This window comes from Accipiter gentilis, chromosome 10 (assembly GCF_929443795.1).
Source record: "Accipiter gentilis chromosome 10, bAccGen1.1, whole genome shotgun sequence".
NCBI classification, from domain to species: Eukaryota; Metazoa; Chordata; class Aves; order Accipitriformes; family Accipitridae; genus Astur; species Astur gentilis.
The window spans coordinates 40,926,616-40,944,238 of NC_064889.1; the positions used below are offsets into that span (position 1 = coordinate 40,926,616).

A 17,623-nucleotide genomic window follows, 5' to 3' on the forward strand; every position below is an offset into this window, starting at 1 on the left:
CTTCCCTCTTTACAGAAATGCATGATGCTGCATTTGTTTTCTGACCTTGGAGGCACTTTTGATTTTTTGTTTATTACTGTTCAGTAATCTTTCTTTTCCAAGGCAAGGGCTCTCAGGCGCTGAGAGGACACTTTGCCAGTGCTTTATGCAGACCTAGTTTTCTGGGTGCTGGGTTTCCTGTTCATTTCCTTTCAGACCCAGTGTAACTTCCAAAAAGGAGTACCTGACAGATTCTGACAAGCAGAGGAAGAATCTCTGCAATTGTGATTCTAGAAAAATAAATGTCACCCAGGTGAAGCATCAAGGAAAAAAAAAAAACCACAGAAGTCTCCCTCCTGACTTCTGTCCTCCCAGTTGTGTTCAAAACAGCTATACCATGTCCAGCATTGATGCTAAATGACCTATTTTATTTTAAATTTGTGTAAGGTACGTCCCTAAGTCAGCTCCAATCTGTGGAGGTTCTGTTGCACAGGCTCAACATACGAACGCATAGCACCAGCTAAAACAGGATGAGCTGTTTTGTTTGTGAAATGAAGTGGCTGCCCATCCAGCCAAACCATCAACTGTTCAGAACTATAGAAAGTGGTAATACGGAGTATCCACTCAGAGTACCTTACTACGTACTGTAAGATGGTCCAGTTGCTAGACATTGTGTTGGCAATTTGCTTGCTTTATTTGCTTACAGAACTGACAGCTTGACCACAACATAATTGCTTGTTACTGGCCAGTACAGTACTGCAGTAGGCTGTTAGAGAAATGTTAGGTTATATACCAGCCTAGAATAAATTAAAATAAAAAAGACCAGTTATGAATAAAGCCTGCCTCCATGGAGGCAAACTTACTGGCTTAAAACAGACATCCTTTAGCAAGCAGGGCATGCTCGTAAACATATGCCAAATCTCTTGATGGTCTGGCCATGTGAAGCAGAGGTTTGACTTGCTAGAACCAGGTTCTTGGATAGTGCAGTGGTTGGGACTGATACCCATCAGAGCCTGACATGCTCTCAGTTGCAGGCAAACCATTTTAGATGGGCAGGAGTGGTTGCTCAGGACCCAGGTGAGGTATGTAACCCTGTGCCATCCTCCCCCCTGCTTCCCACCCCATTTCCTTCTTTCTACTACCCATTCCCCCACAATCCCTGGGCTTTTTTGTTGTTGTTGTTCTTTTCCTCCTTACTGCCCCACCCCCCCCCCACCCCCTTTCCTCCACTTCCCTTGGAAGAACATTATTTTAAGACTGGCTAATTTTACAGTTAAAAGCTCTAGTGCTTATTCATAACATGCCAGCTTTGCCAGACCAAGCATAGCTAGACTTCATGTTTTACAGGCTCCACAGTGCATCATCGCTTTGTTCCCTTCAGTAGGCTACATGTGACAAGAAGGAAAGCATTAACAGGCCTGCTGCTTTTAGTGTGCTAAGAAGGTGCTAGCAACTCTGCAGCAAAGATGCTCAGCCTGCAGCTGCAGGAAATGGCAGCATACTATGGAGCAGGGTCACTAAGCATGCAGTGAAGTAAACTGCATTCAGAAAACAGACCACAGGGAGATAAATTCTCAAAGCTGAGCTAAGCTTTATTTATTTATTCTAGCTTAAGACAGGATGGCTTGACTCCTAGTTCTTCAGTCTCTTAAACAGCTGCAGACCATTGCTGATTTAAAAAAATTTTTTTTTTTTTTTGGCTGCTGACATTCTTCACAGCATACGGAACACTGGAAGGCTACACTGACTGAGTGCCTAGGAGACACACAAAGCCCACAAGGAAAAAGGGTAAAAGCCTGGTAGGGGTCTTGCATGTATAGACCTGCAGCTGGTTTTGACACGCTTCTCAGAATTTATCAGGTGGGAAGGAGAAAGAATGATCATATAATTAAGTATGAGACTTTGAGCAGGGAAAGGGTCATGGACCTGGTTCTGACTTAGTGCATGATTTCAGACAACCCTCTCTATTAAAATAGAGACTTCATTTTACCCTAACCTTTGGCTCATGGGAGACCATTAAGCTTTATCACACCGTATAAAACTAATAATTATGAATACAACAATGTGGTTACAGCAACATCTTATAGTTTTACATTCACGTTTTCAAAGTAGTGCTAGATTCCTTTCTGCATTGAAAACATGGCCTGCTGAAACTCAGACAAATGTGACACATTTTCTATTAGTGAAGAAGTCATTGTGACATTGCTATTTTTAGTGTGCCAGAAGGCTGTTCTAATACAAGACATTTATTCCCCAATATTAAAAACAGGACATGAAGGGCTAATGAACATACAAGAGGCAGATTATGATGGCAACTTACATAGGTTGCCCCCACCCCAAAATGCAGCATTTTTAGTCCTTAAAACACAGAATGAGAAATTTAATTGCATCCTTTTTATTTCAAATGCAGGATAATTCCCTGAGTAAGCAGCTTTTTACTTAAATAAAACTTTTCCAGAACTTAAAATAAACCTGTGGAACAAGTTCACACAGCTGACGGTGAGCTGGAGACGGCATGTTCTTTGGCCCAGGGAAGCAGAGGCCTGGCAGGAGTCTTTAACTATTCATTTCCAAAGCTTCACACTGCACTGTCACCAGCCTCCTTCAGTACAGCAGTCTCCCCCACATCTACATCTCCTCTCCGACTGATCTCTGGGTTTTGAATTACTCTTTGACTACTCTGCCATGAAAGGGATTTTTCATATTTGGTCTTAAAAAGTAATCCATGACCTGAAGAAGCAAGGATGTGGAAAAAAAACCAAAACAAACAGAACAAAACAAAAAAAAACTGAAATGAGATGACTGCACTGGTAAACAGAACAGCTCATTTGTTACAGTTATAAAGAATGGGTCCTCATAGTCTGGAAAATATGTATCCCAAGGCTTTGGAAAAAGAAGAAATATCGTACACAGAAGGAAAAGCAGGCTTTTAAAATTGTACTATAAAATTTTAGACAGCTATGTATGTAGATTTTAACACCCCACCTCCCCAGCCCATAAACCAAAGATTAAAGTAATGAATATAGATGGAAGATGAGACATTTGCTCAATGACTTGTAAGGACAGTGCCACTTACTTACCTGGACAGTCTGCTGTCTCTTTGAATGCTCTTTTCTTGCAGCATCCTCGGCACATGTTAAACACACATTTATTGCCCTGGATTGGGATGGAGTTGTAAAGAAGCTTGTATCAGTGAAAATAAAATTATTGTTAACTATAATAAGCAACAACAATACAGCTCTGCACATTCAGACCTTAGAAAAAAAACAACCCATGAACTTGTAAATTAGGCAGTCACACAGTCCAATGAAGATGCGCGAGCTGATGTTATATGGGGGGATGGATGCGGGGAGCCCCAGCTATCACCTGTTTGTTCATAGAGAACAAAAAACTAAACAATTTCCCCATTCAACTTGTGCAACATCAGTAATCTGTTGGGCAGCCTGAGTTACAGAACACAAGCAGGCAAGTGCCATAAGCACTTTGGAACAAGCATCATGACATTTGTTCCAGGTGAGCTTGCTGTAGCTGTAGGTCTCTGCAAAAGCAGTATGTGAAACAGGGTGCCCAACATGCTTGCTACCACCTGTAGCTATGCCTAAAATAAATGTTACCACAGCAATTACTTCCCTACTTGCAGCTTAAAATATACCTGAGTATATACTAAAATATAACATATGACCCTTAGGGGACAGCAGCAGTTGAGTTGGATAGTTGACAACTTGGCTATATGAGACCAGGTGTACATAGTGCTTTGGCTCACAGAGGCTTAGTGATCATTTAGCAAAGCGGGGTTTTGTTGTTTGGTGTGTCTCTGTCCACTCCAATTAAAAATTCCTTCATGTTTAGGGAGTCCTTGGTTGAATTTTGTTGTTGTTGTTTTGTTTTGTTCTCCCTCCGTTCCATGACATAGCTTAGAAATACATGAGGGGGGGGAGGGGGGGAGGAACACATGACAATAAACCAACCAAAACTACAGGCCCCAGTCCCAAGATTTCGAGGGCTGCCTGCAACATTATAACGATATAAGAACAAAACAAAAATGAGACTAAGCCCAGCTTCAGACAGTCATGGTTGCTGCACCAAGCTGTGTCACCTGGATTAACAATGAAACAGGATGGATTTGAAAGCAGGCCAGATGAATGCTCAATGTTTTCCCAATAACAAGCACTGCAAGAAAAACATTTTCTTCTGTAGCTGCAGCTCCAAACTGAGGCCCAGCTGGCTGTTATGTCTAAGGTGCTGTAACAGCATTACAAAAGAGAGCAACACTACATACATGCATGTGCCCTTGTCTCCCCACCCCCACAGATGTAATGGTACTTTTTCAGCTAGAACACAAAATTATTCCTTGCATCTTACACCTGCTTGTATGTCTGCATGCAAAGATATATTAGCAGCAATAAATCTACTCTGCTCATTCAGCTCAGCAACATCTCCCTGTCAAGGAAACAGCTATGTTCCCCAAGAGAAAATGAACAAAAAAACCGCAAACAAACAAGCAAAATTAACTCATCAAATATTTGAAGTTGCATATATAAAGTTTCAAATATACATGCTATACACAACCTGGAGAACAGCTGGCTTGTTTAACATTGCTAATGGTGAAAGTTGATGTTAATCTGCTAGCAAAAACAGCTGAGTATGAGTAGGTGCTCATTCTTGTTCTGATGAAGGGCATATATCCAAAACCAACAAAAAAACCCATAACTGCAGATTCCTGCCCGACACTCACTACAGACTATACTGTGATGATGTTTGAAGTATTTGTATTAGTACACCAATAACCATGTCAATTATTCAAATTCTCAATCCTTGCAGTAAAACACCCCACCACCACTAACCGTAGTAAAAGGGGTTTTGTTTTCGATTTCACAGTAGAATGTACATAGGTAATTACTGGACATTTTGAGATTTGTTGCCAAGAGATCTTGGGAAGTTCATCTCACTCACTCAACTGTCTCAGCAATAAATAACCTCAGCAGCAGTAAGACTGTACTTTTTTTTTTTTTGAAAGGAAGGCCAATGATCTCAAAAAACCCACCTACGTTAGTGATTTTTGTGCAGCACCTTCACCTGAGCGATTAGTAACAGCAGTTAAGAGGCCTTTGCCTAAGTATAGACTTACCTGCCCCGCCCCCACATCATCAGGACTTGGTATGCATGCATTACTGGACCCTGGCACGGACCTACCTCAGGATTTAGAATCATAGAATGGTTTGGATTGGAAGGGAACTTTCAAGACCATCTAGTCCAATGCCCCTGCCATGGCCAGGGACATCTCCAACTAGTTCAGGCTGCTCAGAGCCCCATCCAACCTGACCTTGAATGTTTCCAAGGATGGGGCATCTACCACCTCTCTGGGCAATCTGTTCCAGTGTTTCACCACCTTCATCATAAACAATTTCTTCCTTATATCTAGTCTGAATCTGCCTTCTTTTAGTTTAAAGCCATTATCCCTTGTCCTATTGCAACAGGCCCTACTAAAAAGCCTGTCCCCACCTTTCTTATAAGCCCCCTTTTTAAGTATTGAAAGGCCACAATAAGGTCTCCCCAGAGCCTCCTCCTGGCTGAAGAACCGCAACTCTCTCAGCTTTTCCTCATAGCAGAGGTGTTCCAGCCCTCTGATCATTTTAGTGGCCCTCCTCTGGACCCTCTCCAGCAGGTCCATGTCTTTCCTGTGCTGAGGACGCCAGAGCTGGACACAGTACTGCACCGGGGGGTCTTACCAGAGCAGAGCGGCAGAATCACCCCCTTTGGCCTGCTGGACACTCTTCTGATGCAGCCCAGGATACGGTTGGCTTTCTGGGCTGTGAGCACACATTGACAGCTCATGTCCAGCTTTTCATCCATCAGTACCTCCAAGTCCTTCTCTGCAGGGCTGGTCTCAATCCCTTCATCCCCCAGCCTGTATTGATACCGGGGGGGGGTGCCCTGACCCAGGTGCAGGACCTTGTGCACTTGACCTTGTTGAACCTCATGAGGTTCACACTGGCCCGCTTCTCAAGCTTGTCCAGGTCCCTCTGGATGGCATCCCATCCCTCAGGTGTGTCAACCGCACCACTCAGCTTGGTGTTGTCTGCAAACTTGCTTAGGGTGCACTTGATCCCACTGTCTATGTCATTGATGAAGATATTAAACAGTACTAGTCCCAATACGGACCCCTCAGGGACACCACTCCACTGATCTCCATCCAGACATTGAGCCCTTGACCACTACATGGTCATTTAATTTCCATTTAGTGGAAATGCTTTAATGGACACTGGCACTGACTTACCTTAGGGTTTCCACATTGATCACATTTCGCATATTTGGCTGGAAAGAAAGAGAGCGTCCTGATTTCAGCAATGGTATTTTTATGTGGAAGAAATAAATTAAAAAAAACCAGGATCAAAGCGTGGCACTTTTCTAGCCAGAAAGACTCTTTTTGAAATAAAAAATACAGTACCTCAAAGAACAGTGCAAAAGTAAAGACACTTTTGACTTAAGTGCCCCTAAGCTAAATCCAAACACAAAATTTTAATCCTCAAGTTAAGTGTAAAAGAGGAGGACATCTGCTTGAAATGCATGCGAAATTTCAATTTCAAATACTAGTGAGTGCCACAATTTAGTTTGGAAAGCATTTTGATCTTAAAAAGAAGCTTACAGTGGATCAGTGACCTACTTCTTTGATCCTTGTTTTCTTTACTAATGAACATAATTTGAATCACATTGCCTACTACCAAAATTTCCCGATAATCCCTCCCTCTTCTTAAAGAAGTTTCTACAACTACATAAACAAGGAAAATAAATAGTGGCAATTTATGTCAAATGTGATATCGGCAAGTTTCCATGCATTTATGCCAATAAATGGAACTTACGTTTTAAAGATGGATCAAAGCTTTTATTTGGATTTCTTAACTTCTTTTTTTGTTTATTCTTTGACAGCAGCTCAGAATTTCCATCTTCCTCCTCTTCCAGAGCACGTTTCCCTCGCACCCCTTTTTCAGTCCCACTGGCTCCATTCTCCTTGCATCTCTCCTTTGGCCTGAAACAGTGAATATCATCGTAAGTTGGCTGAAGGGAAGAAGTAGGTGTTCCCTGGCCACTATTCTGGTTTACAGCAATCTGGGTAAACTGTAAACCTTTCTGTCATGGCTAAATTACAAGGAAGCGTCATTGACTTTAGACGTGGAATAGAAAAGCCTAACTTTTTTGTTAACATTGGCTGTTAATAACAGACACACTGTCAGATATATCAGTTGGAAAGTCAATGAAAGTTGGCCAGTTAAATTAATGAGGCACCTGTTAACCTGTTATTCCCAGGTTTTACTTAAGTAAATACTTAAGTATTAATCTTGACATGCTCATTTTCTTCAGCCCAATTTTCACAACAGAAAGGGAATAAGGTATCTGAGAAGCTTGTCCATACAACATAAGCATCCTTTATCGAATACAGGTTAGTTCCCATCTTTGCTACCCTGGCAGTTACCAGCAACATACGTGTTACATGTAACAATAAAGTACTGTCAGGTAGCATATTTGTTGCTCATCAGCTTCTCTTTCTGAGCTGCAGTGGAATTCTTGCTTTTTACTTTCCAGAGAGAGAAATCTGAGGAGGATCTAAAGGAGAAGATGCATATAATGAGCAACATCCCCCGAACAAAGCAATAACCAGGAGAAAAACAAACCAGAATAAAAATAATCCAAAGTATTCAACTTACTTTCAAGCTCCTAAAACAGAACTGGATGGCTCTGTACTGATAGTATGGGTGGGAAAGGCCTATGGGTACCTGTCCATGTTAGAATAGGTAACTCACCCTGGCCTGATGTATGGCTGACAGATCCAGTGGAAAAAAGGCAACCCTTCTTTTGGCTTTTCTCCTTCTTTCTGATTAGCTATTTCTTCCTGCAGCATAGAATTACAGTCAGTTTACCTTGAGTTCTCAGGAAATACTCTAAATAATACTTCAAACTCCAGGAAACCACAAATTGGAATTTAAACTAACAGTTACTGACAGTTAAATATAGGCAAAAAAACTCTACTAAGACAGATGAATTGAAGCAGATTTGTAACTCCTAAATCAACTTTATCTCATGTAAAGCTGTTCAGGCTTAAGGGGCTGCTACTGTAGTAAACTACCAATATTGAGGTTGGTAAGCCACAAAGTTCCAACGAAGTAACTAACAGACATCAACTGCATGACATACATGGTAAATTCCCACCAAGTGTGGACAGTGTTGTTCTAGGAGATTAGGGCCCATCTTGGTACCTGGCATCGTAGTTTCAGCTCCCTGTTGACATCTACAATGCCCTCTAGAGTCTTCACTTTTGCTAATTCTTCACGCAGCTGCTGGTAAACTTGAAGCCTGAGGCAAATCCCAAACATCAAGTCATATTTATTCATTATTGCTAGACTGAGGAGATCAACTAAAAATGTCTTTATAAAAGCTTTTTATAGATTTTTCTTGCTGCACTTGCCTTTGGTAGAAGTTTATCTTCTTTCTTGTAAGTCCAGAGAAAAGCACACATATCTGCTCCTCTTTTCCAAATAAATACTTGGCACACAACCAAGGTACTTCTTTGAGATAAGCTAACATGAATGTACAGTGCATCAGCTGCTCCTCAGTAACTGCCCATGGCCATGCTCTTACTCCACAGTAAACACAAGACAGCTTGCCTCACAATGAACAAGGAGTTAGTTAACTCATGTTTGCCATAAAGTGCATGTGTGCAATTACCACATGGTAGCTGATGTGCTGTGAGCTCACGCCCTAGCTTATCTTGTGGTAACTTGTTTGTTCCCCATGCCCTGTTTCCCGGATATGCAGTGAAGGGTAAAGGCCTCAGCCAGCATTCTCTCCAGCCAAGTCCAGGAAAGAAAACTTTGCAGCATACTAATTCTGGCCAAACAAATCCTTGTCCAGAAAAGCCAGACACTTGCTAAGCAGGATGAGCCCTGAAAACATTAAGAGTTCTCTGGAGATACTCACGTGTGATGCCAGAGCTTGAAGAGATGAGCCCTAACATAAGACAATGGACAAGGGTACTTCTGCACTATCTCCAGATACTCCTCAGCCATCTCCCACACCAATGGGTTTCGGCCCTCAAACAAGGCTGGGTTATGAAGATTACCTTCTAGGGAATGAAAAGAAATACTCAAACTTTCATTTCAGGATTGAAACAGAAAACAAAACCTAGACTCTGGAACTTGATCAGCTCTGTTGTGATTCTACTAGCCAGTCACAAACACATCACTCATGTACTCACAAAGAGGAACACAGGGTCCATAAAACTCTAGCCTGACCTCAGGATACTATATTTCACTATACAATTCTTAATTAAGCCATATAGCTCATGTTTAATTAAAGTACATTTTCCAGAAAGGCATCCAATCTTGGCACAAAGACAGTAAAAAAATTAATAAATACAGAAGTCACTGCTTTTGTTGCCCAATGGTTAAATACTTGGATAACGGGTGTCTCACCTTATGTCTATATTCACATTTGTCTGGCCTAAGTTTACAGATATTGCTTCTCACTATGCTTTTCTCTACTAGCTTCACAAGTATTTAACCAGTATTTAACTAGTTAACCAGTATTTTCTAAAAATAAGATTCTACAACCCCCCCCAAAAAATATGTTTTATTGCTTTAACTGCGCAAGTGATGGGAAGCTTTTTCTGATGTCTATCCTAGCTCTTCCTGTAGGAAGTTATGCCAGTTCTTTCTTGTCCCAACCCAACATGAACCATCTGCAGGAATATGAATCAGCAGACGCACTTACTGTATCCACATCCACTCAAAAACCATTCCATTGATTAACCGATGTCACGAAAATATTCCAGGACAACAGGAGTCCAATATGCCTTTGTCAAGTAACTAGATTTGAGCTGTCCACTCAATGGAACTACAAGTCCAACATAACAATTCTCACAAATCTTAAGTGATTCCTGGTCCTGGTCAGAGATGGCCAGTATAAAGAGTAGAGAGAATGGCCACTCAGCTTTCAGTCAAAGCTGTTCACCAAGTCAGTCTGATGTAAGCTTTGAATGAATGTATATAGGGCTGCTAAGAGAGTAAGAAACAGTTCGTATTCTTGTCTATTATGAGTAAAAAGTTCATTTTCTTTACCTGCACTCATGACACCATGCACTCCTGTCTTACGGATACATTCTTCCACATCACTGAGACACTGGATGTTTCCATTTGCAAATACAGGAATGCTTACAGCTTTTCTACACCAGTGAATAAAACAGATGCATAAAATTGAAAATTAGAGTCAACCCAGAAATTCTACTCCTGTCACATAAATTCATTTGCTCTTCAATGCCACAGCACACTCCGCTTAAAATCTACCTTCACAGTATGTTAGCGGAAATCCACTAAGATTGGTACTGCTCACTAACCTGACAGCTTGAATGTGCTCCCAAGATGCCACGCCAGCAAGCGGTCCTTTCTGTTCTTTAGTACGGCCGTGCACAGTCAGCAGCTAGAACACAAAGTGACATTTACTCTTCATGTGTATGAACCACTGGAACAAATGCAATGACAAAAATTTCCCTTCACCTCATACACTTCATGGATGCTGCTGAATTCCCACCGCTATTTCAACAGTGCAGGGACTTTGGTATCACAGAAAGGTATCAGCAGCTCACCTACCATGGCATGGTCTTGGGCTTCTTTCAGCCTGCTATTCCACAGCATGACAAGATCATATCTTGGGAGAACCTAAAGATATCCTATTGCATTGGCTCCCATTTGTGATTCACTTTGGAATTTGTGATATATTGATCTGGCTTACTCCTCAGCAGAAGGCCCGAATACTTTCAGTACTGGCTCTAACTACAGATCGTCTCTTCCAATTTAACTGGAGTTAAATCCTAGAAGGCTGCCTATTTCTTCACTAGTGGTAGTCATCTTTGATACTGTTTTTTTTCTACAGCCCTGTGGATTTCATGCATTCCCACTGCCTCTTGCAGCGCTATGTTAGACTGAGATGCTCAACCACAGTGAAGGATACCACACTATGCAGTGATTACAAGAGAGACTCTGAAATCATGATGCCTTCCATATCATACTAGTGACCTGCTGCCTATGACTGCAAATACATACAATTTCTCTGCATCCCATCTTCTCTGTCTGTAAAACAAAGTAGCCTATTCATCTCCACAGTACACCAAGATCTGGTCATCAGGTGCTTTAGATAGAGACACGTGTCCAATGCAACAGTACAGGGAGCAGCTGCCTCCTTACCTGGCAGCCAGCTTTCTCCAGCATCTGTGCATACTTCACTGTCTTGTCAATTTCTGGGAAAACGCGGATTTTGCATGTGATGGGAACAGAGAGCTTCTCGTTAGCCAGTAAAACTGGGAAAGATTGAAAAGACAGGTAAGTGGGCTGCACAATGCTATGAAAAGAGCCTACTGTCCTCAAGATCTGATACTGGGTGTGATATGGAAAAAGACTGAAAAGTTAATGCTATGCAGTTCTCACAGCTTAAAACAATCAGCAATGTCCTCCGCAATCCTTATTGCATAGGTTAATCAAGTAATAGTTAAACATGAAGCACAAAATGTGGATTCTAACAAGAAGGCACAAATAGTCAGCATTTAATAGCCCTAACTTCTCCACTGCATCAAACCTTCACTTTCAAGGAACCACCCCCCTCAAATCTTGATCATTGATACAGGTTTACTATCATCACAGGCTATTGTACTCCTCCTACTCTGCCAACAACATTAACACTCGCTTGTCCACCTTTCCTACGAGAGATGCTTTGCTTCTTTCCAAACGATCACTCAAATAATCATGACAAGCAGAGTCTTGTCCATGGCAAGCAGAAGCTTATCAACTGAGGTAGGCTGTGGACCCAATTAAGCAGTAAATGTAGGTTACACAGTCCGGGTGAAATCTAGAACACCATGTTAAACTCCCATAATCTTTACACAGTGCACGGAATCAGAAAACTACTAAAAAGAGAGCTAACAAAGACAACCAACAGAAAAACACTGAGCAGTGGCATGCCTGAAATTCTCTTTTCTTCCAGAGCTTGGATGTCTAACATAGGAAGTCACCTGCTATCTTCTAATCCAAATCCTAGGGTCTTTAATGATAGCTACTTCCTATCACCCTTTCAAAGAACTAAGCAAGGTGTATACAGGTGCAAGGAGAAAAGAGTACTCCATCATTTTAAAGAAGGCTGGGGGAGAAGAATGAAGAGGAAGCTTTGCCTACCTTTTATACAATAGCCTAATTCTCCTACTAGACAGCCTGGGTTCTTACCCAACTAGATGACCTGGGTTCTCTTCTCCTTGAAGCTGTTCTGATTTGCATCTTTCACTCCTAAGAAAAGTGCCCTAACAACCACATTACATGCTGGGCAGGGAAGCGCCGTCTTATCTTTCCAGGTTCTCGGCAGTGTCTTTGTGCCAAACATAATTCAAGATTCCCTGGGCCATGGGGAATGCAAACAGAAGACTAACTTCACAGTTCAGACACTTGCTTTGAAGTGGAGTGAAGGCTCATTCTCAGCTCTACACAATGACCAAAACCTTGCTTTTTAAATCAGTTCCTAATATATTTCTTAAAAAAAATATGATACTGTTCACCATGCTACCGATAGCCTGAAAACATCCTACATGAATTAGGAGGAGAGGCATAACTTGCTATGGTGTGGACAGAAAGAGTATGCTGAATTGATCAGAAAAGGGCAACTGTGGCTTCAAGCAGAAACACAACTCCTGGCACCCGAGAACTTCAAAGTGAAAAAGTAAGGCCCTGGAAGTTCTGCTGTTTCTAGAGTTGGAGAGCCACTAAGCCATCATTAGATTGGGACTTAACTGACTCACTTTCACCTAAAGTCGGTTTCAAGTACTGAAGTCTTTTAGCAGATCTAGTATGAGTTTGTAGTGGGGTACCACCAAGTATCTTGAGTGTGCCACTGGAATACAATAAGAAAGAAAAAAGAAAAAAACCAAACCCAACACAACCCTCCCCAAAGAAACATGCTGTATCTCCTTACCCCCAAAATCCCTAAACCTCCTCTCCATGATGAGTTCATCCCATTCCCTCTCAAAGTGAAGCCTGTCTAAAGTGACACCTCTCTAAAGACTTACTCATTCTCTGAAGAAGGTCCCACTCCTCTTGCAGAAATGCTCCGTAGTGACCTATAATAAAATAGCATATGACAGACTTGTACAGAAGAGTAAGATTCTGAAGTATACAACTTTCATAAATGTTCACATGCAAAGATGGAGACACTCATATGCCTCACTGGCAGAAACAGAATTGCTCTGCCCTGCCCAAGCTGGAAGAGTTGGATCATTCTGTTCCCCATGCCACCCTAGATTTACAGGATAAACAATGAATCCCCACACCCTACTTTCACTGCTACTCCCTAAGGCTGGTGTGTTGACACTGGCAGCTCAAAGTCCAACTTTTAGGGGTTTATACCAGGTGTTTAAAAATTCCCTTCAAGATAAAACCTGATCAGATTGAAAGATCCATTTGCCCGTGTCCTGGTTTCAGCTGGGATAGAGTTAATTGTCTTCCTAGTAGCTGGTACAGTGCTGCGTTTTGGGTTCGGTATGAGAAGAACTTGATAACACACTGATGTTTTCAGTTGTTGCTAAGTAGTGCTTAGTCTCAAGTCAAGGATTTTTCAGCTTCTCATGCCCAGCCAGCAAGAAGCCAGCAAGAAGGGGCACAAGAAGCTGGGAGGGGACACAACCAGGGCAGCTGACCCAAACTGGCCAAAGGGGTAGTATTCCAGACCATGTGACGTCATGTTTAGTATATGAACTGGGGGGAGTGGGGCTGGGGGGAACTGCTGCTCAGGCACTAACTGGGCATTGGTCAGCAGGTGGTGAGCAATTGCATTGTGCACCACTTGTATATTCCAATCCTTTTATTATTAGTATTGCCATTTTATTAATGTTATCATTATCATTTTCTTCTTTTCTGTTCTACTAAACTGTTCTTATCTCAACCCCCAAGTTTTACTTCTTTTTTTTTTCTGATTCTCTCCCCCATCCCAATGGGTGGGGGGGAAGTGAGTGAGCGACTAGCTGCATGGTGCTCAGCTGCTGGCTCGGGTTAAAGCATGACAGCCCTATACACCACTGATATTTCCTATTAGTCTTTGAAAGAGGAATGAGCAGTTACTGAACAAATCTTTCCTCAACATCCTAACTGATCCCAAATTTTCAAACACTGGTTCTGGGTTTCAAACATAACTGTCTTTGCAATTTCTTTAAGGGATTCAGCAGCTGTTACCTTCTTATATACTAATGTTAATAAACTCTGCAAGTATCAAGGAAATAGGAGATGCTAAGTGCCTGCATGATATAATTTTAAATGCAGCTTTGCAAAATTAGGCCGTTTGAGCAACTGAAATCAGAAAGAAAGTCAAGCTCTTACTAAAAATACTTTTTCTGAAGGATAGTCTAGACACAAGAGCTGTCACTCAAGAGGAGTTGGAATTAATTATTAGTATATCTAATTTTTGCTTTAGGTACTACAAAGCATTACCTGTTAAAGTGGGTGTAACAAAGTAACTAAGTCTGACTTCAGCCACCCCCCCAGCCCAGGCTTAATTTGGTCCTCTTGATGTTTTACTGCCAATATTCACATTTGAAACATGCCATTTCTCTGTTTATCCAGGGTTCAGATTTGCACATACCTCTCTTTGCAATCATTTGGGGGCAACCCAAATTTAGGTCTATGGCATCGCAATAATCCTGAGCCAACAGTGCTGCTTGGACAAACACTTCAGGGTCATTGGCACAGAACTGAGAAAGACAAAGAAAAGTGGAATAATCAGGCAATTGCTTTCTCAAGTACTGACAACACGTTATGACATAGTCATGAAACAACTACTTGCTACAGAAAACAGGCATAATATGCACAGCTAATAACAGCAAACACCATTTTGCAAAAAAACTCCAACAAAAACTCTAACATTTACCAGCTAAAGATCCTCAACCTTCAAATAACAAAATGAGAAAGATGAGCATTCAAGAGGCAAAGAAATATTTGTAGAATGTTTTACATGTAGTACCCAAGAATAAGAGGGAACAACTCTTAAAATCCCCTGTAGAACAAACAGCTGTAGCATTTTAATACATAAAGGTGGTGCAGAAGAGTTACCTGTGGTGTCTCTGTGTCTTGAGACAATTCAAACTTTGTAGATACCGATAAGCACCACTACCTCTAAAATTAATTCACATTAATGTGGAGTGTGAAATAGACACATTGGGCTGTTCATCCGATGCTCAGACTTAAATATAATTAATATTACATTTAAAGCACAGTGCACAAATCAATTTATTAGGAAAAATTAGGTTAATTTGAAGCTGCTTTGTTGAAGAGCACAGAGCCAGGCTATTCTTCTCATTTATGCTTTTAAACAGGTCTTCTAAAAGTCATTATTAACAAAAAAACCAATGTCATCACATCTTTAAATAATATGGATTTAAACTCAAACACATGTGAGCAGAAGGTGTTACTTAAACCCTACAGCACTACATAAATTATGCCTGACACCAACTAAAACCAGAAAAGGCATTTGCTTTCTCCGAGATTACTGAACACTGGAAAGCCTCCAACCAAGCCACATCAGTGAGGATTTTTACACAGTAAACAAAGCCCACAGAGCAGGCTGGGCTCAGATGTACCTCTGCCTAATCTATTTCCAAGAACCTGTGACCAAAAACCAAACCTGCCCAGAAATATTGCAGAACTCAGTAAGGATTGCTGTACTGGGTCAATCCAAAGATTAATCTAGTTAGTTCCGTGCCTTATGTCCAATAGCGGCCAGTGGGAAGAAGGATAACACAGCAAGCTCACAGTAACTGACACTCTTCAGGTAGGCTTGCCCAGAACACACAGCTTACTGAGCTGAAGATCTGTGTTCAAAAGACTTATAGCTTTCCAAGACTATTCAAATTTCTGCCACCTGTATTTTTCTGTGGCAAAATAAACTACCTCCCACAGAAAAAGGAGAATATACAAAGCTGTACTGAGACAGACCAAAGGTCCACCTCATCCTGCTCTGATAACGGTCAACAGTGATGTCTAGGGAACAGCAGAAGCTGGAAAGCATCTTCAAGGACTTCGGAAGCAGAAGTGGTGTTTCCTGCACCTAATGACCCTCAAAAGGAGTTTTCCTTCATTTGCTTTCTAAACTCACGTAACCTTTCAGCATCCAGTACATCCCATGGTAATGAATTTTACAGTGTGTAACTATTGCTACCCTTACTTAATACTCGTTTCCCATTTGTCATCTTCAAGCCAGTCATACTTTCACAGCGTTCTCTCCCCTTAGTCAGGGGAGACACTTCTCTTCCAGGGTGAAGAGTCCTCCTCCATTTAACTGCTCCACATGTGGAAATCATGCCACTCCTCTGCTCATGCCGACCGTCTTTCCCTGCATTATTCTCCAGCTCCACAGGCCCCCCTCTCTCTCTCTTTGGGAGAGAAGTACCTGAACCTCACACAGTACTCAAGATGCAGGAGCAACACAAGCTTAAAAGCGTGTCCTATCTTCCTTGCATCCTTCTTCTATAGCTAAGCACTGAGCTCATGGTTTCAGAGAACTACTGAAAAAACTGTGATCCCCCTGAGCAGTATGGCCCCAGATCCAGAGCAACCCTTGACTCTAGAAGACCAGCTGCAGTCTCTCTCTAAAGATGAGGTGTAGAGGATTGGAACCCTGTGAGAAGTCTAACGCTCCAGGCCCCTGTGGTTAAGACACCAAATACTCTTTGCTAGACAAGGGATGAACAGAAAAACACACTTATCTTCACGAGCCGAGTACTGCTAGCAGCATTTAGGTGAAGAAAATGAGATTTCTGTCACCCTACTTCTGTCAGCCTCTTTAAAATCTGGGTGAGACCGGCTAGCTTGAGGACTCACGCGGATCTGGAGAACGTCTGGATTTGTTAACACAAAGGGGGCGGACGACGAGGGCGAGGGCGCATCTGGCAGCGCGGACTTGCTTTTGCGGCGCTACCCAGGAGCGCACCGCCAGGTGAACGCGGGGGAAGCTCTGCCCGGCAGTGCCCGCCGCCGCGCCCGCTGCTCGGGCTGACCGGGCAGGCGCCGCCACCCCCGGGGCGCAGCGGGCGGGCCGAGTCGGGCGCCGGCGGCGTTTCGCGGCGGCCCGCCCGCGGTCGCGGCGCTCACCTGCACGATGAGCGGGCGGTCCTCGGGACAGGCCTCGCCGTAGAGGTTCTCGCGGCGGTAGTTGGCGTCCCTGAGGAAGACCTGGGCGTGCAGCATCGGCGTGTAGCAGAGCTGAGCGCCGTGGCGGCGGCTCAGCAGCCTCCAGGCCAGCTCGCTCTGGTCCACCATGGGCGCCACCACGTAGTGGGCGCTCCGCAGCGTCTCCCTCCAGAAGGCCTCCCCGCGCAGCTTCGGCATCTCCCGCCCGCGCAGCGCAGCGGCCGCTGCCGCCCCGCGCCGCGCCGCCGCCCCGGGGCTCGCAGCCGCCGCCTGAGGCCCGGAGGCGGGCGCGATCGCTGGGCCCTGGCGGGGCGCCGAGGCGGCCGGACGGTGCCACCGCCATCTCGCTCCGGCCGGCTCAGCGGTGCAGCTGCGCGCCGTCCCCTCCGGAAACCGCGGCGCCGCCAGCAGAGGCCGCGCGCGGAAGAGTCCGGGCAACG

General features: G+C 43.2%; 1 protein-coding gene across 1 annotated transcript; it reads right to left on the reverse strand.

Annotated features, from left to right (window-relative positions):
- Positions 1 to 2,557: 2,557 nt before the first annotated feature.
- Positions 2,558 to 17,415, reverse strand: DUS1L (dihydrouridine synthase 1 like). The gene is made up of 13 exons (XM_049811737.1): positions 17,145 to 17,415; positions 14,641 to 14,749; positions 13,076 to 13,126; positions 11,214 to 11,326; positions 10,367 to 10,449; positions 10,092 to 10,195; positions 8,953 to 9,097; positions 8,232 to 8,328; positions 7,779 to 7,867; positions 6,840 to 7,006; positions 6,257 to 6,294; positions 3,060 to 3,135; positions 2,558 to 2,709 (listed from the first exon to the last, which is right to left on the reverse strand). The coding sequence occupies exons 1-13, from the start codon at positions 17,379 to 17,381 to the stop codon at positions 2,558 to 2,560; spliced, it is 1,461 nt and encodes a 486-aa protein (XP_049667694.1). The 5' UTR covers positions 17,382 to 17,415.
- Between the last annotated feature and the right edge of the window lie 208 nt (positions 17,416 to 17,623).